The sequence below is a fragment of the Chionomys nivalis genome, chromosome 16, assembly GCF_950005125.1.
Source record: "Chionomys nivalis chromosome 16, mChiNiv1.1, whole genome shotgun sequence".
Taxonomy (NCBI): Eukaryota; Metazoa; Chordata; class Mammalia; order Rodentia; family Cricetidae; genus Chionomys; species Chionomys nivalis.
In genome coordinates, this window is record NC_080101.1 from 41001368 (window position 1) to 41027216 (window position 25849).

A 25849-nucleotide genomic window follows, 5' to 3' on the forward strand; every position below is an offset into this window, starting at 1 on the left:
TTAAAAATGGTTTAAGGTTAGGACACCTGCTGCCAACCTGCCAACTTATGTTTGATCCCTAAGACCCATACAGTAGAAAAAATCTGACTCTGGCAAGTCAGCCTCTGACTTCTGTACACAAGCCATGGCATATGCGTGTCCATTGACATTACACAAACCCACAAAGACATAAATAAATGTAATAAGCATATTTAAAAATAAGATCACAGATACAAATCTACAAAGATAGGAGTTTACATTTGTCTGTTATTATTATTCTCAATAAGTGCCAAGCAAGATGCTGAGTTTAGTGGACTGGGTATAGATTGTGCTAAATAGTGTACTATAGGAAAGATCTAAATCAAGTCACAAGAATACATTGTCTTTGTTGTGGTTTTGTCCTTATTGATTTGCAAAAATTCTAAAGTGGACTGCCACTTAACACTTATGATCAAGAATTTGAAAGTAAGAAGGAATGACTCACTTCCTCAGCAATATCCAACTGTGGTAGGAATGGAGTAGGAAAGGGCAGGAAGTCTTTCAGATTTAAACAGGGGAGACGTAAGGAATAAAAGACATTTATCAGGTAATAGATATATTTATTGTGTAATTTACACTGAAAAAACCCACAAAAATAAATAACTACAGAGGAAGGAATTAAGTATGTTTCTCATATTTCAAGTGTCTATGAGTTCTCTCAGGCCTAGAATAATGCCTTCAAGGCCCAGTACAATGTCTCATTCATCAAAGAGCCTCCATAAATGTTTCAAAAACGAATCAAAGACTAAGTCTAAGACTATTTCTACTAAGTACCTGCACACTCATTTAACCAATGGGTTCATTACTGACATTCTGACTTTATATTATGAAAGCAAATCTAGATCTAAGCTCATACTGATGTTTACAGCATGATACTGAGCTGATTTCCATACAAATTTGATCTACATTCTTTTGAAGGCCAAAGCCTATATTTTTCGTCCTATACACAACTGTGAAGAAATTAAATATAGCACTTTAGGAGACCATTTTACTTTATGAAGTTAGAAAAATATTGCCCTTTAGTGTCTATATATTCCAATAAAATGCTTCAAAATACTATTTCTTGTTCTGGAAGAAAAGGTAAGTGAGTCAGATGAATGTGATATATAAAATATATTTTTGTCAAAGCTTACAAACCAATTATAGATCATTTGTTATATTACTCTATATTTTCACATTCTATATATCAACTATTGCCTTATTCTAAACTATTTCACATATTTAAAAAAATACTCTTAAAAAGTTTGTGTTTGGGGATGGAGAGATCGCTGAGTGGGTAAGAACACATACTTCTACTTCTCTAGCAGAAGACCTGGGTTCAGTTCCCAACATTAGCAGAAGGCAGCTCAAACTGCTTACAACTCCAGTCCTAAGGGATACAATAGTCTCTGGCCTCTATGGGCACCTCCATGTACATAGTACACAGAAACTCACACAAAAATATTACACGAATAAAAAGTAAACCTCTTTAAAATGGAAAAAAAAGGAAGGTTAATTTTTAAAAAGAAAAAGTACTGTGTATCAGCTAAATTACAGATAAAAGAGGCTCGTCAATGTTCAGGTCCAGATGGTTAAGGCAAGAATATATGACATGATAGGAATAGAGAAATTGGTAGACTCAAGTTCATAACCACAAGACAAACTTATAACCTGAAAATATTTAAGAATACTTGAGTTTAGTCATTTCTTTACCTGTAGTTCCTCATCACATTCTGCAGAGGGAAATAATACTGGAGAACATAGATGTGTTTTCCACATCTATCTATAAACTACATGTGAAGAGTCAAATCTCAATCCCAACACTTCCTAGCTAGCTGGCCAAACCTACATAAGCTGCTTAACCCTTCCAAGTCTACATCTCTTATAGGTAAAACGTAAACACAAATAAGATCACAGCATAGGATTATCAGCACAAGACTGTCATTAGCATTAATTACATTTTGCTATTTGCCAAAGAGAAAAAGCACTGTTGGCCTACAATCTTATTCCTGAAGATCATGACAAATAAAATAAAATTCACAATCTGACTCCTTAAACAGACACATTTTACTTACTGAGTCTTAAGCCTACAATCTACCTAACACAGTCAAAAAAGGGTAAGGAAATCTATGATCCTTGACTAGCTTTGTTTTATTTTTTAAATAGACCACATGGCCTTAAACCTAGGCTGGTGTATTAGGGCACGCTATTGAACTCCTAAATTTTTAACAGGCCCTGTGGATATCCTATATTTCAGGGGTGTGTTTGGTTTGTGTGTTTGTGAGAGAGAGAGAGAGAGAGAGAGAGAGAGAGAGAGAGAGAGACTTCCTTTCAGTCTTATTTTGAAATTTAGGCATATTAAACATATTAAATTTGGCCATGTTTCATAGGACAAACATTGATAATGAAGCATTCAATGCTTGAGTTTAGTTACTATGTAGACATGTCAATTTAAGAATAAACTACCTATCTATAACTATATAAACATAAAAAGCAGTGCTCCAGAAGGGACAACAGGAAAGAATTTGTCATTAAACTCCTTTCTGTAGGAATGTTTGCTTTTAATTAATACTTCACATACTCTATCCGTCTTGGACATTGACTCCCTGTAATTTAAGACTTCTTTTGACATTTAAGGACCAATATGGGTATGTAGATGTAAGGAATAGTCTATGGTAAAGACTTCAAAATCTCTCCAAACTCATAGTTTTATAGAAATTTTTAAATTATTAAATACAAAGAGAGAAAACAAAAAGACAAAACAAAACAAAAAGCCAGAAGAAAATTTCAAGCATTTACAACTTAATTAGGAAACTGAAGCTGTCAAGATGTCGGAACGGTTACTAGAAATACAGTGTTATATTTACTGACGTTACCAGTGCTTGGATTGAACAAAGCTCTGTGAGTCATTAGTATGAAACTGAGTGAAGACTCTGAAAGTGGGGATGACATAAATATAGTATCCATATATGAAATTCAAAAAACTAAAGAATGAATTAGTAACTAATACAAATGACAATGGCCAATGCAATATCTATTTCTTATTTTGTGACTACTCCTTGATTTCCTAATTCCATAAATTAAAAAAAAATATATATATATAAAGTGTTACTAGATCAATATATTTAAAACAGAAAGACAATTAAAATTATATAGGAAAATACTGAAACAAAAATATTCTCTATAATGGTTAAAACATTTCTTATTTAAAGTCCTTAATTCCCTGGTATTCTATGAGACATCCAGCTCATATCTGATAAGGTTCTTATGATAATTAGAAACATTTATGTTTACTTACAGTTAACACAGACAGCACATGTAACTTCAATCATTTACAGTTTTCAGATATTTAGCTTTTTGGTCTAAAGAGATGGCTTAGTGGTCAGATATATCACTTTTATAAGCATACACACACAGAGCCATCTTCTTTTATTATTATTATGCCTCTTCAAGTTTCAAATAATCTTCATTAAAAGAAAAGCAATTTATTTCCCAAATTAAAAAATATTTCATACTATATCCTTCAATAAAGGGTTCCTTGCATTATAGAACTTTATATAACTACAACATATTTAAAGAGAGATGAACAGGATATTTAAAACTATTTTAAAGGAGGTCAAGTCTGACCTCTGGGCCATGAAGCACTACATTAACAGCTCTGCGGAAAGAAAAATGATAAGATATGAAATGAGTGCTCAGAAACGAGGACCTTATCAGTGAGAATAGAATTCAAGCCTGTAAGACAAATTGCTCAGCAAGGCAAGTCACCTTCCTGCTGAGAGGAGGATAGCGCTGCATTTCCAATACCACCGACTATCTCCTTCATCATGTCGCCTGGCTTGCTATCATACAGTCAAGGAATGGCTTATAACTCAGAAGCATCTCCCACTCATTTTGAATACATTCTTTCAAAGTCACCAACTAAGATAATTATCTTTGTCCTTTAACTGACAAATTCAGTGTTAAAAATAAAAACCTTTAAAGGATTTAATATGAATTACTGTGACTTGGCCCCTCAAAGAATCTCAGATTTGTAATAAATTGTCATTTAAGTCATTTCAAGTTTGCTTATTTTTGTAAGTAAAATCTATACTATAAAATGCAGAAGTCATATGTTATCTTGTTTTAGCTACATACCTGAACAGTGACGGACTGTTTCAAAAGTTCTTCTATAAAGCCCCAATTTGACTCCATCTGTCTCTGAAAAGAGAAAATATGACAGCATTGAAACTATTGCTCTTGATTATGCACATGTTTAAATGTATGGTACAAGTGCAAAACTATTGTTAAAATACCTTTGTAATTTCTTTCAGTAAAAATTTAGCTGACATACTTGAAATAAAATCTAAAATTACACTAATCCAATAGAAAGCATACCTGGTCTTATTTTATAAAAGTAGTACTTCGATAGGTTTATAAATATTTTAAATACTTAATTTGTTGTTACATATAATTTAACTTGAAAATTGATATAGAGATATGCATTTTTTAAATTTACATGCCAGTTTTTCCTATTCTCCTTCTTACATGAGATTTTCTTCATTTTATTTGAAATATCTTATTAAAACTTTTATGTAGTTTTATATATAAAGAAAACTTGATAGTGCTTTCATTTAACAAATGGCCATCTATCTGGCAATTCTATGCATGACTCTGCAGCAAAGAAGAGAATTACAGTGAACTTTAACAAAGTTTCTCAAAATCTTGATTTTTCTAACAAAAAATCCTTGAGGATACTCTCTCAGCACACACAGTTCTTGAGACTGAGATAAGTAGATATTGGTTAAAACCAGAAGCAATAAGAAAGCACTTCCAAAAGCAATCAAATAGTTTCTAATGCAAAAAGAAAGTGTGAAAAGTAATTTAAACTTCAAAAAGCAAAGCTAGAGTTCTAAAGAGTAAAGATACAGCCCTTTGTGGTGCAAACCTTTGGTGGAAGGCAGATCTTTTGAGTTCAAGGCCAGACTGGTCTACAGGTGGTGCAGGACAGGCAATCATTCAAGTTACAGACTCCTATCAGATCATACTATGATTATACTCATAAAAATAAACTCTAAATTGGGCGGCGGTGGCAAACACCTTTAATTTCAACCTCAGGAAACAGAGGCAAGCAGATCTCTGTGAATTCGAGGCCAGCCTGGTCAACAAGATCAAGTTCCAGAACAGGCTCCAAACCTTGTCTCAGAAAAACAAACAAAAAACAAAAAACCTAATGAATAAAAGGTATGTTTATGAATAAAAGGTATGTCTACTACTTGTGATTTTAAAAGGCTGGAAAATATTCACATAAGTGCTAGCTCCACTAAATCAATACTTCTTAACTAATAGGAGCAGTAACAGCAGTAGTCAGGAACTAAAAGAGCCTCTTTTGGTCTCTGCGTGTTGGTCTGTATCAACATATAGTCCCCTCCCGCAATACAGAGAAGATGATCATCAATAGACCAACAATACTAATGCGAGGGGCAACATGTAACTTCCATGATGTTTCCATCTTGACAGTACTCGCTTGCTAATTTAATCAAGGAAACATCCCTAGTGTGAGCAGACCTGAAGTCCAAAGAATGAAAACTAAAATATTCTACCAAAATTAGATCTTCTAGTCCCAATTAAGGCTTCAGGAACTGCCTCTAAGTGACAACTTGATGAAATCTTCATGGCAGATACTGAGCCAGGAACCACCTAGATAACGTCCCCCCCTCCCCCAAATGCCCAACTCTTAGAAACTGAGAGTGAGCTATATAATGTTCCTTTTCACTATCTTTTTGGTTATGTAACCATTACTAATGAAATGACTTAGTTACTACTGGCAAACAAAAACAAGCAAACAAACAAAAACCACTTGTCTGATCCATCAGATATCAAAGCCTGAAAGGAATACCTTGGTCTGGAGACCTATCTATCACAATGGTGTGGGGATATGACAGAGTAGAGGCTGGTCATCACCACAGAATATTAGGGCAGGATTTGATCAAGTTCCACCGACCCACAGTGTGACTTTGGGGTCAGCTAACCTTGAGACTGAGATCAACCACTTGAGCAGTAAGAGGTTATGCACGTGTAATGAAGGTCCAAGAAACTATGAATACTAAAGATGAAGCAAAACCTTGGTCAAGAATATACACTTTGGCCAGGCAGTGGTGATGCACACCTTTAATCCCAGCACGCAGCACTCGGAAGACAGAGACAGGCGGATCTCTGGGTGTTTGAGGCCAGCCTGATCTACAAGGGCTAGTTCCAGGGCAAGCTCAAAAACTCCAGAAAAACCATCTCGAAAAACAAACAAACAAACAAACAAAACAGAAAAACAAAACAAACAAAAAAGAACATACACTCTGAATACTGTCACATATGGATGCCAGAAGATTAGTATGAAAGAATAAATGAAACTGCCCTTTTGGTGGTCCCACCTGTTCTCTGCCCTATGTACTTCTTACCTTTCCTAATTTGCTTTCTATTGTTGTGGTAAACAACACGACCAAAATCAGCTTGGGGAGGGAAGGGTTTATTCATCTTACAGCTTGTAGACTATTATGAAGAGAAAATGTCACCACCAGGGCCAAGTAATCAGGAACAGGGCAAGGTTGATACAATTCATATTTTTCTTTTACAACTGGATGTTAATGAGTATATTTCAATTGTCCTAACAAGCCATTTAAATCAGAGTAGTGTAATTCTTACCTAAAGAATTTCAGCAATGTGAACTACATGATGGCTAAAATTTAAATAAATTAAACTATTTATCAAAAGACAAGGTGGAGGAAAATCATACAAGGATTCACCTCTAGATAAAGGGCTACAAACAACTGATGACTGCTAAGAGGAAGAGTTGGTCTTCCCCAGGGATGAGCCCCTGATACATTATCAAACAGCAAGTGGTCAGTCCTTAAAGCATATCCGTACAAACGTCACTGGGTGGACTAAAGAAATTGTACTTATATTTATATGCATGTATACATAAAAAACTTTATATTAAAAAAGTAACTACCAGCCCAAATCCAACACAAGAGAATACAGTACCAAAACCACTATTTTATTTCCACAAGCAAATTTAAGCATGTGAGAATTGTTCCTACATATTATTTCACCATAATATTACCCATATATCTAATGTCTAAAAGCCAAGTCATGTAGGAGCCATCAATCTGGGACTATATTTTCTACTTTTTATTCCAACATTAAAAAGCAAGGTGCCCATTTAATCTTTATAGGGAATAGCCCCACCACAAACAGAAAGCCTCACTTTCCACCTCCGGCAGACTGCATCTGGACTTGTGCAACTCTCATTTTAAGATTACATTTCATAGCTTTTATTAGGTTGTTATTTCAAATGCTCCAGAAAGAGCATGCCTGATGATAACCCCATGTTCTTGGCAGAAAACACAGTGTCACAGTTGACCCTTGTAATGCCCAAAAGTAATTCACATCTTTAAACTATGTTTGGCTGTAAAATAAACTGACTGGGATTCTAAGAGAATAACAAATTCTCATCGAGACTGAGAGAACATTAAGCAGAAACGAATAAAAAACTAGCACTTCTAATATGAGAACTAAGATACCATATTTTTCTTACAAGCTTATAAAAAGATACTGTCTAATTTTCCAAGTTACAAAAACTTAAAACATAATCATATCTAAAACTTATTTAAAATGTAAAGATTTCATATCAAACTTTGGGAGAAGTTGAAACATCACATTTAAAAGCTAAAACATCTTATTTTATCTATAATATTTGTCTGGTGAAAACCATGTAACTTTTATTACTTATCATCCTTCACAAAGTATTCGTCAGGGTGAAAAAGCACACTACTATACAACCTCTTCCTGTAGGATAGCTGGCAACATCAATATATCATAAGGAGGAAAAAGCATCAAGGCAATTTTTAAAGTTATGATTTAAATATATCCCAGACACAAATTAACATCCGTTTACAATTTTTCTGAAGGAACCAACCAATATGCCTTTAAAGTAATCGATAAGAATGACCATGTAATTTACTAATGAGGTAACTTGGGGAATAAAATTGGACATAAGATTAAAGTCAGTTGGCATAAAATGGATTGCCTATGGCAAACTGAAGCACATGGTTATCCTACCAAAGATTTACTTGTAAGAGTCAATCTTCTGGAGAACTGTTTTAAAAAGAAAAAAAAATCAAATTTATCTAAGTGACAAAATAAAGGGACCCTTGATCACTATATATTCCTACTTCTTCACCCATAAGACAGATATATCAGTTTTTCTCCTACTTTTTGGCACACTAAAATGTGAATAATCATTTAGTTATTAAATACACTGTAAATACAATATGAATTTTTACACCTAATAAAAACTATTGGTCGCCGGGCGGTGGTGGCGCACGCCTTTAATCCCAGCACTTGGGAGGCAGAGGCAGGTGGATCTCTGTGAGTTCGAGACCAGCCTGGTCTACAAGAGCTAGTTCCAGGACAGGCTCCAAAGCTACAGAGAAACCCTGTCTCGAAAAACCAAAAAATAAAAATAAAAAAAAAAAAAAAACTATTGGTAATGGAAAAGCTAGTCACTAATGTGACTCTATCTTTAAAAGTCACACCGAAGTTTTTTAAAAATTATTGGAAATTCTGAGAATACACACTAAAAGCAACTTTTATTTTATATGTACATATAAATATATACTATAATATTTTTAACACAGAAAGTTTCCACTTTCAAATGTGGCAGTTTCCTTTAAAAATCCTTCCACATAAATAAGATTTTAAACAGTATTGGCAAAAGAAAACTACAAAGGAACAAAATTAAAAGACACAGTTTTCTTGATTCAGCACTAATAAATGTAATAATCTCCAGAGATGTAAGATTAAACCATCAGTGCACTGTAGCAGCAATGACAGAGCAACACTGGGACTATCTAGGGATAAGTATCAACTGCTACTGAACAGCACTCACTACAGTGTTACTACAGTTCAAATAAGTCTAATAAGCTAAAAGCATATTCCCTAAAGCAAAGCAAGAACAATGTATTTCATATAGATCCTCTTATAAACACTTATTATAACACCAAATACAACTCAGAAGTGTTTGACACAGTATTACATTTATATATACTGATTAAAATAAGAAATGTGTTCTTAGAGGAATTAATGTAGAACAGAAAGAAAAATAAAAATGCTTATGTTGAGCCTTCAGAATTAGAGCAATATTTAAATTTACTTAATGTTGATAATATTCTAATAAAGAAGTGATATTAAACACTAGCATACTATTCCACAAAAGTACTTAGTAAATGGGCCATACAGAAGCTATGCCAGCTACTAAAATTTGAGTATGTGTTATGTATTAGGGAGGCAAACTCTCATGGACAGAGTGAAAGGACACTCAGTTCATCTGTGTCTCTTTATTCTACTCATTTCTCAAAAGACAAAAAAATGGCAGCTTAAATTGCCATGAACTTTTTTTTTTTTTTTTTTTGGTTTTTCGAGACAGGGTTTCTCTGTGGTTTTGGAGCCTGTCCTGGAACTAGCTCTTGTAGACCAGGCTGGTCTCGAACTCACAGAGATCCGCCTACCTCTGCCTCCCAAGTGCTGGGATTAAAGGCGTGCGCCACCACCGCCCGGCTTGCCATGAACTTTCTACAGCAATAATTTAATTTATCTTGACAATTTCCTTGAAGAACTTTTTTTTTTTTTTTTTTTTTTTGGTTTTTCGAGACAGGGTTTCTCTGTGGCTTTGGAGCCTGTCCTGGAACTAGCTCTTGTAGACCAGGCTGGTCTCGAACTCACAGAGATCCACCTACCTCTGCCTCCCAAGTGCTGGGATTAAAGGCGTGCGCCACCACCGCCCGGCCGAACTTTTGTTATTAAAGGAGATATTTAGAAGACTTCCAGGGGCCTATTTATTGCTACAACACTGTCAGTTCAACAGATACCATAGACAACATCTCAGAGATCAAGTTGTTTGTTGCTTAAAAGAGCAAGCTTGTCCACTTTATCAAGGAGCAGATTTCATAAGTGTGGTAGTTTCAATGCAACTGGCCCCATAAGCTCATTGGAGACACTATTAGTAGGTTGGGCCTTGATGAAATATATGCGGCCTTTTTGGAGGAAGTACGTTAAAGTGTGGAAGGGCTTTGAGGTCTCCTATGCTCAAGCTACACCCAGTGAGACAGTTCACTTCCTGTTGCCTGCAGAGCTGTAGAATTTTCAGTTCCTTCTCCAGCACCATGTCTGCCTGTAAGCCACGATGGCCTACCATGATGATAATGGACTGAAGCTCTGAACTGTAAATCACCCAATTAAATGTTTTCCTTTGGTCATGTTGTCTCTTCACAGTAATAGAAACTAAGACAATAAGCTCAGAGAATGATGTATTATATCTAGAGAAGTTGAAATCAAGGAATATTATAATCATAAAGATTCACAACCCCAAATCGGATTACTAAATAAGGATTTAGTACTAAATACAGACTTGAGGTCTAGGAACCTGCCTGTTTTATTTGGGAGATTGGGTTTTGAGAAGGACTTCATTCCATTGCCAAGGCTAACTTGGAACTCACTATTGTAGACTTAAAAGGGCCAGCCAAGAAAAACCAACCAATAAGTGAGCACCCTAACTCTGAACCCAGAGCCAGTGAAAGAAACACCCTATTCCTGAACCCAGAACCAAAGAAACATTCCCTGACTCTGAAACCAGTGTCAAAGAAACATACTTTGTCACAGAATCAGAGCCAATAAAGAAATATGTCCTGGCCCTAAGATTAGAGTCAACAAGCTAAAAAGGTAGAGCTATCTCTGGCCCTGACTAACTAAACTAAGCAATCCCTGAGCAGAAAAACTTCTCCCTGAGAAAACTCTGCCCCTAAGAAGCCCTATATAAGCCCTTCTGTCTGTTCAGTTGGGAAAACTGTTCTTTACCACCCTGGCAGAGGCAGCCACTCTCCTGGATTCCTCCTTCCCAAATCATTTTTTTTTAAAAGCCTTGGGTTCAATGGCACAGAATAGAAGAACATGGCTTGGATGTCACTTAGGGAAATGAACAGAAAAACCTTGCTGAGACGTTCCCTTAGGGGTTGGGGGCCTGAGCAAGGCTGAGCAGAAAAAATAACTGGAACAGGAGGAGATTCTATTCTACACTTCTGTAAGGGTTTCCCTTTAGTAGAATATAGCAGAAGTTATAGCTTGGGCCACAGAAAAAGAAGCTGATAGTTCTGCTAGGATGTTTTCCCTTAGTGAAACAGATCAGAGCTCAGCTATAACAGTTCTCTAGGAGAGAAGCAGGATTGCTATATCCTGCAGGGAAACCATCCCCACATGGCACCCCAACTTCAGGTAGCCTGACTTTCTAACAAGTCAGAGCACCTTTCCTTCCAGGGCTGAGCTGTCCTATTGTGGCTCTAAGTATAGACTGGCTTCCTGATAAGTCAGGATATCTTTTCAAATCCAGAGTTGAAACACTCACACTCACCTACTACTATGCAATATAGGCTAGTTTTGAATTTGTGTTGATCCTCCTGCCTTAGATGTCTGAATTTCACAGAACTGACATGCTTGTAAAATTGTTATTTTTGAGAAAGGAAGAAATTATACATATAGAAATTAAAAACATCAAATAGGATTCATATATATATATATATATATTAGATGGTTTAAATCACAAGAAATTGAGTAATGCCATAAAAGACTGTTTCCAACTAAGCAGTAATTCAACAGATAGATAAAATCTGTATTCTTCTGATAGTTTGTTAAATAGATTTAAGGAAAAGCATGTCAAAAGAAATGTTATTCAAAATAAACACTTTAAAAAATTATGCCTTTTAAAATCAAGTGTATATGTTTGGGTTTGTGCAACACTGCAGTTGCCTGCAGCAGACCCAAAGAAGACAGCAGATCCTCTGAAACTAAAGTTACAGGGAGCTGTGACCCTCGCCGTGTGGATGCAGGGAATAAACATCAGGTCTTCTGTAAGCGTAGTATGTGTTATTAACCACTGAGTTGTACTTAACACTTTCATTTTATTTCACACAAACCAACTGATTCATTTCAGGGAGACATAGATATATGCTTTCCCTCTGACACTCTTGCAGAATTTATAAGTAGAAGGAAACTGTGGACCAAGGCAAAGCCATGATTTTTCCATGAGGAAACAAAGGATAAGAAAATTTTGAGCAATTTACTCAAAGTCCATGGAAGACTTACGAGCAGAGCCAAGATTGGAGACCAAGTCTTCTATAAATTGCTTTCCATTCATCAAACAATAAAAATGTGAACTTTAAAAATCTTCAAGATTAGTAGATGTTAAAATTTGTTTCCGATAACCTAAATTTTTATTTACTACTCATTTGCTTTACGTTTATCTTTAAAGAAACATATTAACTAATAGTATACAAATACTAAAAATAAAGAGCAAATATAAATCTCACCATTTCATCTAATACACCATGGCGATCAATCTGGTACAGTGATGCTACGTGAACACTAATCCACCAACTAAAGCCTAATGGATCCTTGGCCTGGGTTAGAGAAGCAGAAGGTCTTCTTTGGTCATTTGATTTTTCAAAAAATGTTTTAAGAAGTTTATTCAGCCAATTCCAAAATGACTAAAGGAACAAAAAGAACATAATTCAGTTAAATTAAAACACTATTCTAATGACCTCTGAATTAAACTTTTTCTTGTTCATAATGAAATATATACACATAATAGAGCATCAATTATGAACCTTAATGTGCTTTATATTTTAAAGGTGTCTTTTGTCAACAACCTACAGAATGTTCTGAAAATCTATCTTGTAAATATATCATCTGGCAATCCGCACAAGGAATGATTAATAACACTTTAGAGAACCACAGATAAGCCCCCCACCCCAGACCTCCAACACTCCCTCAGAGCACACCCAGTCTAGCCCCAACTGCCCACCATTCCTCACCACCATACCTGGACCCCCAACTCAGATAAAAAGCCCCTTACTTTTCTAGAGGCTACAGCAGCACCCAGGACCCCAGACAAGACCCCCCAACCCACGCCTGCAGACCATCAACTCTTGATTGGAGCCGCGCAGCCTGCTAACAACTCGCCCTGTCCTCTCACCATAATTCACGCGGAAGTCCCCTGCTTTACCAGTGGTCACGAGGGCACTCAGAACCATCAAAGGTAAGATTCCAGTCCACAGACTGCCAACACTTCCTCGGTGCCTGCACAACCTGTCCCCAAAAAGCATTCTTCCACATCACCATATCCTAGCCCACAAATCCTGAAGAAACACCTAATCCATCTGAGGCCAACAGAAACCCAGATCACTCTGGTTAGAAGACCAAAGGAAACAGAAATCAAAATTAAAAAAACAAACAAAAAAAACCAACAAATTAAAAAAAACCTACAGCAAAGACAAACTAAGCACCTATAAAAATACAATCAACAACAGCCAGAATAACACAGCTGAAGCACAAGAAAACGGTCATGCCGGGCGGTGGTGGCACACGCCTTTAATCCCAGCACTCGGGAGGCAGAGACAGGCTGATCTCTGTGAGTTCGAGGCCAGCCTGGTCTACAAGAGCTAGTTCCAGGACAGGAACCAAAAAGCTACGGAGAAACCCTCTCTCGAAAAAAAAAAAAAAAAGAAAGAAAGAAAACGGTCTTAAAGCCATCTTTCTAAGGATAATAAAGGTCCTAAAACAGGAAGGGAATAAATTCCTTAAAGAAAGAGGAAAAAAAACAACAAAAAATTGGAGGAAATTAATAAATTCCTTTTTAAAAGCCAAGAAAAGGCAAACAAAGGAAATGAATAAAACTGTTCGAGACAATGGAATAGAATGAAAATGAATAGAACCAATAAAGAAAACTGAAACAGAGAATACAGGAGATGGAAAAATCTAGGGAATCAAATAGGAACTACAGGTACAAGCATCATCAATAGAATACAAGCGATGAAAGAATCTCAGGTGCTGCCAAAATACAACAGAAGAAATGGATAAATCAGATCAAAGAAAATGTTAAATATACAAAATTCCTGATATAAAACTTCCAAGAAATCTGGGACACTATGAAAAGACAAAATCTAAGACTACTGGGAATAAAATAGGAATAGAAGGAGAAGAATCTCAGCTCAAAGAACAGAAATATATTTTTAATAAAGTCAAATAAGAAAATTTTTCTAACATAAAGGACATGCCTATAAAGATACAAGTGCAACAGCTCTGACTGTCCTGGAAACAATTTTATTATTTCACTGCATCATATGAGGGGTGCATGGTGTTAATTTATCCTGTTACAAGTTAACTTTGACTATGTGGTTAAGGAGGCATCTTTCAGATTGTCTAGATCATATATAACAATACTACTTTCTTCTTTGTAACTGATAAGTATTATGTGGAGATATTTACAAAACTACAAACATATCCTAGTTTTCTAAGCTCAAAATAATGGCAACATATCTAAATACTTTAGAGACTGGAGTAGAAAGAAGGGACGTTGGAGACCATCACAGGCATCCCCATTGACATTTTGTATCAGGAAACACAAAACAATACTAAAATGGAACTGCTGTCCTTTGTCTCACTTGTGTTCACTTTTGTTCTGATGTTTCTTGATATACATTTATCAGAAAAGAATCCCTTCTCCCTACTTATTTGTATCAGCATGGGTTCTATGTAGATCACAACCTTTTTCAACTATGTCTCACATGAATCAATTATCAATACATGGAAGATTTTCATTTGGGTTCTTGTGTTCTTCAAACATCAACCCCCCCTTTTTTTTGAGGAAACAATTTCTGGCTTAAGATGTTTCGGGTTCATTTTCATTTTTTATGGACCAGTGGAAAGCCAGTCAAATGTCCAAGGAGCCTTGCTGGTGTTCACCAGAAATCTGTCATATTTGAGAACTATCTGTACCATTTTCCTTAGGACTACTAGGTCCACCTAGTGAAAAAGATAGGAAATATATGTACACAAACATACATCCATACCTAGCTCTATTCTAATTCACCCATGACTTACACTACCTTCCCCTCTTTTAATTGTGATAAAAATATAGATCATATTATCTATAATATATTGATGATTTTCTGAGTTTCATACTAAAAACAGGTCTGAAACTACCAACACTTAAATAATATTTAAAAAGGCAGTTCACACTTATAATTCCATCATTAAGAATGCTGAGACAATTAGAGTACAATTTCCAAGATAGCATGAGCTAAATAGTGAAACCCTGCTATTTATATTCTTTAAAAGAACACAGACAAATTGGTATATTCTAATGCTACCTAGATTAGTTTTTCCAACCTCTATACTGTTTTTATTCATTTGAAATACAGATGGGTTCAATTAATTCTTTTTATATTCTATTCAGTGCATCTTCTAAACACTGATTATTTTTGAGCATAGGAAACATTAACATGTTTCTAAAAATGAAAGCCACACTGAAACTGGTTTGAGGCAGGATAGGAAGACACAAAAAAATTAAGAGGACTGTAAAAAAAAGACCTTTACTCCAGAGTGTGCTTGAGGACTGCTGTCAGCTTCCAGTAAAGCTGAATCCACAGCACAACAGAGACTGTGACAGCATGCATAAGACCTGCACACTCACCCTAGGCAAGAAATTGTTTGCAATAGATAGCTGCTGGGAGAGAAAAAAGTCAGGTTTTTAAACAGAGTGACATTATATATATATCAACCGCACTCAAAAGCAGGCACCAGGCTCAGAGCAGTAAATCAACATAAACTGAATTCTATGTTGGTGCTGCTCTGTGGATGTTTGTTTATAACTATAATCCCTGGTTTCCAAAAGAAGGAACTTTAGATGAGAAGTATGGTACAATGTCCGAAAGAATATTGGAAAGGTATATGAACAAGGGGGAAAGCTCCCTATCCAATTTTAGGTCACTTGGGCATTTATTTGGACTACTATTAAAAAAAAATACTTCAGGATTAGTCTTAAAAAGAGATGCAAATTCCCAGAATGAATATAAACTGGATAAGCAAACCTTAAAACTGGTAACAGGAGGGAAAAAAATGAAAATTATTCCTCATTCAGGCAAAATCAAATGTAAGGAAAGTACCACCAACAACTATACCAGTTATGGTTCCTCCACTCTCTTACTGGAGCCTCCTTTAAATATGTAATCTCCATTGCCTGAAGGTGATCCTGAAGCATGGGGTGAGGAATTATCTTGCTTCTCTTGCTTTGTGATGAGGATTTAGGAGAGCCTAAGGAAATGCTAAAGTTTACTATCTAGGCAAACTAAGGCAGAGTAGGTTTGAAAAGGAGATTACCAATTCCTCCCTGGTCTCATGAGTTGTTTGTGCTTGGTATCTCTAATGCAATTTGAACAAAATGCTTATCAGAGATTAGGCATAAATATAATAGTTTTTATAATGCTTGTTCTTCCTTTGGGACTACTGTTCCATATTTGTTGTGAATATCTTTTTGGTTGGAGTAATAATGCACAACAGCTGCCATTCAATTGCTAAAATGATCCTTAGCCCTTCCCGGTTTCCACAATGGCAAATATAGCTTGTAAATAAGCCCATAAAAAATCTCAAAAACCAGAACCAAGGGGCGATCCTGGAAATGACACATCTGAAATGCTGACAGGGATTGGCAGGTAGATGGGCATCAACAGATCATCAGTTGCTTAATGCTCCTGTAGCCCTCCTACATGAAAACTGACAGGGGATCTGACTTCAGGTCTAGTTTATGTAAGAATTACACAAGGTCCTTCTAAGCCTTATATGGATTTGAAAGGGAGACTTGATGCTATTGAAAAGCAAGTAAACAGGGCACAAGTTCAAGTTATTAAAACAGTTTTTATAACGCCAATGGATATTGCCAAGGAATAATCAGAGACGTTTCAAACTTTCTGAATTTATGTAGAAATGAGGGACTTACAGACAGCAACGTTAGCTGTTTTAGAAACCTATGTGGTTCAAAGACAGATGTCTGAAAAATGTTTCAATTGTGGCAGACCTGGTCACTTAAATAAACAATGTAAATTGTCCTTATAACAAATGAATGCTCAGAATCAAAGAGCTCCTTGATTTAGCAAGAAAACATTGGGCAAGCCGGGCCGTGGTGGCGCACACCTTTAATCCCAGCACTTGGGAGGCAGACGCAGGTGGATCTCTGGGAGTTCGAGGCCAGCCTGGTCTACAAGAGCTAGTTCCGGGACAAGCACCAAAGCTACAGAGAAACCCTGTCTCGAAAAACCAAAAAAAGAAAACATTGGGCTAAGGAACGCCCAATCTAAATATGATAAAGTGCCAATACATTACCTAGAAACAATAATAATAATAAAAGTCAACATAGGGAAATAGATTGAGAATCCCCCCTCAGGGACTGTAAAATTAGAGGGTTTAAGCCAAAAAAACAATACCATTTATGCCAGCTGCAGAATGTAGTCAATCTATTTGTTCACTACAAGTTGTTATTCAAGAAGTGCTGGTATTAATATTGCTTGCCCTAAAAATATTGTCATTCCCCCTCTTCAATATTCTTTTGGGGACAATGTTCTGTCTGGAACCATTGGATTTTTATTGCATTGTAATTTATCCATGAAGAGTCATAGTTCATACAAGAATCATTGATGAAGATTATATAGGAGAACAAGTAGTTATGATCAAAGTGCCCACTGATTAGCAATTCAAAGAAAAAACTGCACAATTATTATTATTGCTTCATGTAGCCCCTTCATGGAAAAATGCACTTCACAAGGGAGGACTCAATAGTACAGAAAACAACTGCAGCTTTAAGTACTTTATTGAAGGAAAATGATAAAACCATATCGGATTTAAAAATAAAAGAAAAAAAACTTTTACAGGATTAATTCATTCTGGAGCTGATGTCTCTACTATAACTATACAAGAATAGCCCTCCCAATGGCCTGTAATGGAGGTGAATTCAACCCTAATAGGGATGGGAACTATGAGCTCTAAGGAGATTAAACAAAGTGCTACAAAATTATAATACATAGGTCCAAAAGGCATAATGGCAGTCATACAGCCTATGTTACTTATGTTCCAATTAATCTTTGGAGAAATGACTTTCTACAACACCAAACAGAGATCTATATTCCCACTTCTGATGCTACCTATTTTTCAAGAGCACTCAGAATTCTCCCCACACAACTCCATTCCTGAACTGTGTTCTTATAGAAAGGAACATACAGGCAATGAGGGTAACCATGAGAAAAAAAAAAAAACCCTTCAAATTATAGGCAGAAATAATGAGAAGTAGCCCAAGTCAATGGCACAGATCAGATCATCAGAAAGGAAAAATTTTACAAACTAAGCAAAGACACACCTATACCAGATATATTTTTCCTTTAGGCTGTTGTGAATGAGAGTGCATCCATAATCTCTTTCTCTGATGTTTGTTGTTGGTATACCCTATTTTTTATTCTCTAAACTAACACTGCTGAATTTATTTAGCTTTTCTAGAAGTTTTCTGATAGAAATTTGAGTCTGTTATAGGTATGTTTCATATATATATAACACCATATCATCTGTAAATAGGGGTAGTTTTGATTCCACAAGAGGAGTGCTCCTTCCAGGAGACAAAACAAACATTCCAACACTACACTACACTGGAAGGTCAGATTTCCCCTTGGCCATTGGGCTTCTGATGTTCTTAAGCCAAAAGGCTAAGAAGGGAGTAATAGCGTTATGAGGGGTGATTGATCCAGATTACGTGGATTGCTTTTTCATAATGGAGGTAAGAAAGATTATGTTAGGAGTGCAGGAGATCCTCATGGCATCTCTTGATGTTACTAAGTCATATGAATGTGACTAAAGTCAACAGGAAGCTACAATAACCTAATCTAGGCAGGATGACAAAGGTAATAGATTCTTCAGGAAAAAAAAAATATGAGTCACTCCTCCAGAATAGGAATCTGCTGAGGTTCTTGCTGAAGATGTTGGAAATATAGAATGTAACCGAGGAAGGTAGTTAAAAGTATCAGTTAAGTTCAAGTTGCAGAAATGAGGATCAGAACTGACGTGTATCTGTCATATTGTTAAGATGTGTTTGCACAGATTTGTATTTTTTCCTTGATTTCTTTATCAATTGAGCGAACATCAGTAGTTATCAACTTCAAGTAAAAAGAATGTAGCTCAAGGCACATGGGCACCTATTCTAAAATATATGTGTTTGATGTTTGCATAGTTAGTTATATCATTTTAGGACAATTGTGACATAAGGAGCTATGACTGTGTGTCAAGCTGACAAGAGGTAGATGTAGTCAATATGACTGCATCTAGAATTAACTAAAACCCAAACAGATGGGTAACCCTGTAAGAGATTTTCTTGACTGAATCATCTGAAGTAGGAAGACCCACCCTAAATTCAGATCTTTTGAGGTGGGAATATCTACCTTAAATTTTGGAAGCCTATATAAACATGGTAAAGAGTTCTTGCTCTAGTCTGCTTGCCCTCACTCCTGCTAGCAACTTTGTTCCCCCACTTGTACTCATGTCTATTTTGGAGTCTGGCACATACTGAACACCAGTTGAGACGGACTTTCAGACTCTTGGACTGAACAACTACCGGATTCATGGACTTTCCATCGGGAGACAGCAATTGCTGGAATAGTTGGACCATAACCTGTAAGCTACTCTTAACAATCCCACTCTTACACAGAGACGAATTCTATCATCTGTTTCTCTAGAGAGTCTTAACTAATACAGCATGTGACCAAACAAACGAAAACGAGGCATGAGGCATGAAAAGCCCTCATTTGAGCTGTTGGTCAGGGTTGCCCAGGACTCCTAAAACATTTATGCTTTTGCTACTGCCCTAGGTTGTCCCCTACCCCCAGAGGAAAGGTACATCCATACTGAACACAACATCTTGAGACACGGGGGGCAGATAGTACAAAGTCCATCTGACCTGGGAGCCCCTCCCTGAGGACTAGCTTTCATGATACCAGAAGGTTCCATGCAAGCTCCTAACAGAGGGAAGTAACCAATAGTTCTACCAGCTATGACAACTATGAACAATAATCAACAGGTGATAATGACCATAAAGGTGCAATAGTGGCAATCATACGTTGGCAGTAACCAACAACTCTCTAATTAGATTTATAAGACCCACACAAGAAGGAAATCCCATCTGGTACTGGAAACCTAACCAACTTCTCTAGGCTAGTGTAGTCATGAATCTTAAGACGAAACTACAACCGCCACCTAAGTCAGCACAACACCCAACTACAGTCTAAAAGCTGTCCTTCCTCCCATAGATACATGCAGCTCTCAATTCTCCTCAGAGAAACTTATAATTGGAGACCATAGCAAAAAACCCAACCGACCAAACTGCAAAGTCCCATCTGATAACATCTACAACAAACTATGGCACCTCAGGATCAGGGATCATTTCAGAAGGGGATGGTAGGGATAAGGGTCACAGAAACAGGAATCTGGCTGTGTCACCAACATGGCTGCTAACCACAGCTGATCAAGAATGGCATCAAGAGATATACTAATATGAAAGGGAATGCACAGGAGGCTTCAACACTACAGAAAAATTACAAGCCTTCCCCAGAGAAAATCACCAATGCACACAAATAAAAAACACATAATACAAAGAGGATGTGAATCTAAATAAGATTCAAGGGTATAGAGAGTAGATGAGAGGGTTTGTTTGAGGGAGGAAATGATGTAATTATAAAAAACAAAAACAAAACCACAACTCTTAACTCCAACTCTGATTCATCCAAAAATACTTTTCTGAGGTGAAGTCAGGAATTGCAGTTTCACTTAGAAGAGCTCTCAGAGAAGACCTCCTCTGCCTTTTAAGCCTTTCGACTCTGACTGTAACTTGTGTAATCAGTTCTCCGCGGTCTCCATCCTAGGATCAGCTTCTACAACAGTGCTAGTCAATCTCTTATAACAAACTTCCTTATATCCTCTATTAATGCATGTTCTCTGGAAGATACAGGCTCATCTAGAATACCCAACCATGCAAACAATACTGTGTGTGATTTGGGTAGCCATTCTTCTACATACAGAAATTCAATATATGAACTTACTTCTGCAACTGAATATTTACTTCTGTGGTCTAGAAGATGAATAAGTAGAACCCATAATTCTTTAACACAGGAGCATGAGTAGTGATTAAGCACTAATGCTTCAGAAGGTCTAACCTGCAACAAGAAAGAGCTATTTACACGTCACCTAGCTAATTGTTATAAAGAGTTAAAATGTTTTCTCAATTTAAGAAAAAGTGTCATTTCCTTAACTTTTTAAAAAAATGTTTCCTGTTACAACCAAAGGACACAACAACCCTGATTTTCAGCTAAAAGAACAAACACAATAAATATTTTTGAAGCATGGGTTAAGCAGTACACATTAAGACTTTGTTGGAAAAAGCTGTCAGGAATACTAAAATCAGCATAGCAGTATAACAGCAACTAAAGAAAATAAAAGGAACACTGGCAAAAGTATTTTCTAGTACAACATTCTTTACACAACACCTGTTTTGATCCTGTCAGTTACATCTAAGACACACGCACATGCACACACACGCACACACAAACACACAAACAGGGTGGGGGGAGAGAGGGAGAAAGGGAGGTAGGAAAGGAAGGAGGTAGGGAGAGGGATTCCTGAAAGAAACTTAGAAATAAATTTGCATTTCTTATAAGGCAAAATAAACATGCTTCATGATACAATTAGGCAGGAATATGGAGTTCCAGTACACAGTAATTATAATTACATACTAAATATTTTGAAAAGCTAGAACAATGTATTTTGAACAATGTTTTTTACCAGAATGATAAAGATTTAAAAAATGCTTAACTTAACTCAAGCATTATATAATGCATATGCTTATTAAAACATGACACCTCATTAAAATGTCCTGACTTTAAAAATTAACTTGAAAGATGAATTCCTGTCTATTGTAAACATTTATATCAAACATACATACACACATCAATATATACATGTAAACATTTTATCAAATGTAAACATTTACATTCTCATCCCATTTAGCTACCAGATACTAGTAACCAAATACAAAACAAAAAAATTGTAACATGGAAACCACTTTGAATTCTTATATATTAAACCACATATTAAGGATTGTTGCCATTAAAACATCAATAATTCTTAAAGCATTACCTTGTCATATCTGTTGAGTGACAGGCTTATTAAGTCGCAGAAAAGATTTTCACAATGTTCTTCAAATAGGCTGACATTGGTTAAACTTTCACCAGTCTGACTTATAAACTGATGACCATAGACAACTTGTTCTGCAAAATAATATAAATTCTACTTTAAATCCTCAGTTTTAGTTAATTGTCACAAAAAAAAATGATCTTACCTCTTCAACTTTTTCTAAAGTAAAACACAATTTAAGATTTTTTGTAAGTTAAATTTTAGAATAACTGCTTATAGTTCCAAGCATTACCTAAAAAAAAAAAAAATCTTTCCAATTCAATATTCAGTTTAACTTCTTTTGTACTAATGAGGCCATCTTTGAAAAGCTTACTGCTCTATAGCTCTAATATAAAAGAAAATCACCAGTCCTCATCTACAAAGATTTCTAAAAACAAAGAGGCTGAAACATTAGTCTTTTAACTGAGGCCAGTGTGCTCATCACTTGCAAATGTTTTGTTGTATAAAACAGAGCAAACCAAGGTAAAAAATAACCAAAACTTTTACCTACAAAGTGTATGCACTTGAACATTATTCTAAATATATTTAAAATAATCATTACAAATCTGTAAATTACTTTGTTTATATATGTCTAGGTATATGTATGTCTATGTATATATACATAATTAAAAGTAGGTACTGACACATATATGTCTTTGAAACCTAAACTGCCAAGCAGCAAGATTAAAAAAAAATACAAACACAGCATTTGCTGGGTGTAGTGGCACATTTTAATCCCCAAACTACAAAGGTGGAGGCTGGTGGATCTCTTTCAGTTCCAGGACAGCAGGATAAACTGGTCTACACACTGAGGTCTAGGTCAGCCAGGGTTAAATAGTGAAACCCCATCTCAAAAAACAAAAACAAACAAACAAACAAAAAAAAAAACCACATCTGAAATCTAAGATTACTATCCATATATACAAAGCGCCCTAAGAAAGTTAGAAAATTTACAAAAGAAAATCAAATTATGTAAAGACGTTGCAGTTAACTGATAACCAGAAAACCCTGGAAGAAAGAAACATCTGGCATTATTTTTCGTGTATCAGCAGTACATTAGTCTATTGCTGACAAGAGTCTGAAGAAAAGGCACATAATCTAAAATTAACATCAATATTTGATTCTATGTCAAAGAAGATAGTTTATAGAATATATACACAAATTAAAGGTATATTCGCATGTGTCTTCTGGGAAACATTTATAAAAGAATCCAGAACTACTGTTAAAAAGAGACACTGCTGAATTAGTGCAATAGAGCTGTAACACAAGTCTCAGTATAACTGAACCACATGTACTTTCCCAAACAGATGTCTAAAAAGCTGCTGCATCACTACAAAAATCCTGTTCTGATTCCCAGCATCCCATGGCAGCAAGGGCCTATAACCCAGCACTCGGGAAGATCCTGAGGGCTTGCTGGCAGGTCAGTTTAGTTAAAATGGCAAGAGTTCAATCAGTAAGAGACCTTGTCTCAGTCAGGCAGTGATGGCCTAAACCTTTAATCCCAGCACTCAGGAGGCAGAGACACATGGATCTCTGTGAGTTCCAGGACAGCCAGGAAACAGAGAAACCCTGTCTTAAAACACCAAAAATAAGAGGCCTAGAATAAGGTGGAAATTTTTGATGCTGTCTCTAGTCACTATACATGCCACAAGTGTAAACAGACTGTAGCACAGACATGTAACACACATACACAATCTGCTAAATGAAAAACCACAATGAAAAGTACATCCATACCAGTTATAAACAAAAATGAATACATGTATACCAACAGATCAAAGACTGAAAAATAAACTGATGGAGCAATTTCTACTTATCTGAGCATGATTGATGGACACTCTGGGAGAAAATGGGGGACAAAAATTACCTATTTACTTTTTAAAAATGGCATAAGTACTTATAATTTAATTATTTTCTTTTGGACAGGGTTTCTCTTCATAGCACAGGCCAACCCAGAATTCATCATTCAATCCAGGCTGGCCTCATAATTCTCTTACCTCAGCCTCACAAGAACTGGGATTATAGACTATATGCCACGGTATTCAGCTGGCTAATTTCATTTTAAAAAACAACGAAAGTTAGGATTTTAACAGCAGAAACCATAAACTTACTCAATTTTTCACCCAGCATGTGAAGTATTTCCAGCACCAGCCAATGGGTATCCAAGTAGAGATGTAATAAATGCCACGATGGTGGGAAGAGCTGTGAATGACATTATTAGTAGTAAAAATTTAGACTTTACTAGGTGTTTTGTACCACATCACAAAACTCCTCCACCCACCCAAAGAACCAATTACCCATCCAAAGACTGGGAAAATTTTTGTCATGATTAGAGACAAATTCTTTCACTGAAGAGCCTTGAAAGGATACATTTTTACTTGCTGGTTTAATACAGATACATTATAGAGATGGCTAAATAGGTTGGGACAGTACAGACCCCTTTCAAGCAACCACTGTGTCTATTTAGTGGTAAGGCTATAAAGGAATCTTAAGATGAAGTTTTTGCTCTAGAAATTAGCTAAGAAATACCCTTTAATGAACTGAGTGCACAGGAACCACAAAATACAAAAATGAGAACTTCAGATCATGATGCCAACTATATGGACATTCTCATTAAGAAATGCAAGGTGACAAAGGTGAAGAATTATTTTCTCCCAATCCATGATTGAGCACTCAAACTCAATTCTGTCAAACTCAAACGAAAAATTTTAGCTCTATGCTGTATTGGTTATCACTAGTGAACACTGAGTATCACTATAAAACAATACGATGACATTAACAAGTTCTACTAAACTCAGAAAAAATGATGAAGGGTTTTCTCTATCAAATATACAAACACAAAAATGCTAGACTAATAGTGGCACAGGGAGAGATAACAAGCAGAAGGAACAGGAAAGAGATAAATAAAACATTTCAAATTAATGGGGAAATTGTAACATATTAAAAGTTATCACTTCCATCTGCAGATATTATCAGATTTACTATCTCCCTACATATTTTTTTAATTATTATGTGTATGGGTGTTTTGTTTGCATGTATATATATGCACCATGCGCATGCCTAGTGACCACAGAGACCAAAAGAGATCCCCTGGAACTGGAGTTACAGATGTTTCTGAGCCATCACACGGTTCCTGGAAATGAAACCTAGTCTTCTGGAAAGAGAAGCCTCATGGCTCTTAACCTCTGAGGCATCTCTTTAGCACCCTGCCTCCTAAATAAAGCAAAAGAGAGGAATTGTAGCCACAAATGTAAAAGTCAAAGTATTTTTAACAGCACAAATAGTATATATATATAGCACCCCCCTAACACACACACCAATCACCTATCTGGAAAGTCAAATTAATTGATAATAAAGAAACAGAGAAATAGAAGAAACTGTGATACAAAACATCTAATAACATCTCTAATGGAAATAGTAGCTAAAATAATGCTTTTTATATGTAAGAAAGATGGCATAGTGTATATAATATAGGCATATATTATATAATTTTAAGTTTTTAAAAGAATATTTTATTACGTGACAGTACTTTGGTATATATTTTATATTTTAAGATGTTCTCCTGCTTTAATATTTAGTCTTCTAGACTTCAAATAAACTATTTTTCAAGATGCCCAAATCAAAATAAAGGCTCTTGCACACAAAGCCTTCTTTCTGCTAAGGAACAAGTTATGCATGTTTATTCTTTTATACATTTGATGGATATCCAGAAAACACAAGCACTCCAACTTATAGA

The 25849-nt window shown here is 35.9% G+C and overlaps 1 protein-coding gene across 2 annotated transcripts in view; it reads right to left on the reverse strand.

Annotated features, from left to right (window-relative positions):
* Mms22l (MMS22 like, DNA repair protein) overlaps positions 1-25849 on the reverse strand; it is a 109771-nt gene that overhangs the window by 75240 nt on the left and 8682 nt on the right. The window contains exons 7-11 of one of the 2 annotated variants that reach the window (XM_057790670.1): positions 24225-24315; positions 22081-22211; positions 20988-21101; positions 12390-12566; positions 4135-4197 (exon numbers count right to left, since the gene is read on the reverse strand). In XM_057790670.1, the coding sequence (XP_057646653.1) occupies positions 4135-4197; positions 12390-12566; positions 20988-21101; positions 22081-22211; positions 24225-24315 (576 nt within the window). The remainder of the gene's footprint in view (positions 1-4134; positions 4198-12389; positions 12567-20987; positions 21102-22080; positions 22212-24224; positions 24316-25849) is intronic. The other variant, XM_057790671.1, reaches the window with a different exon arrangement.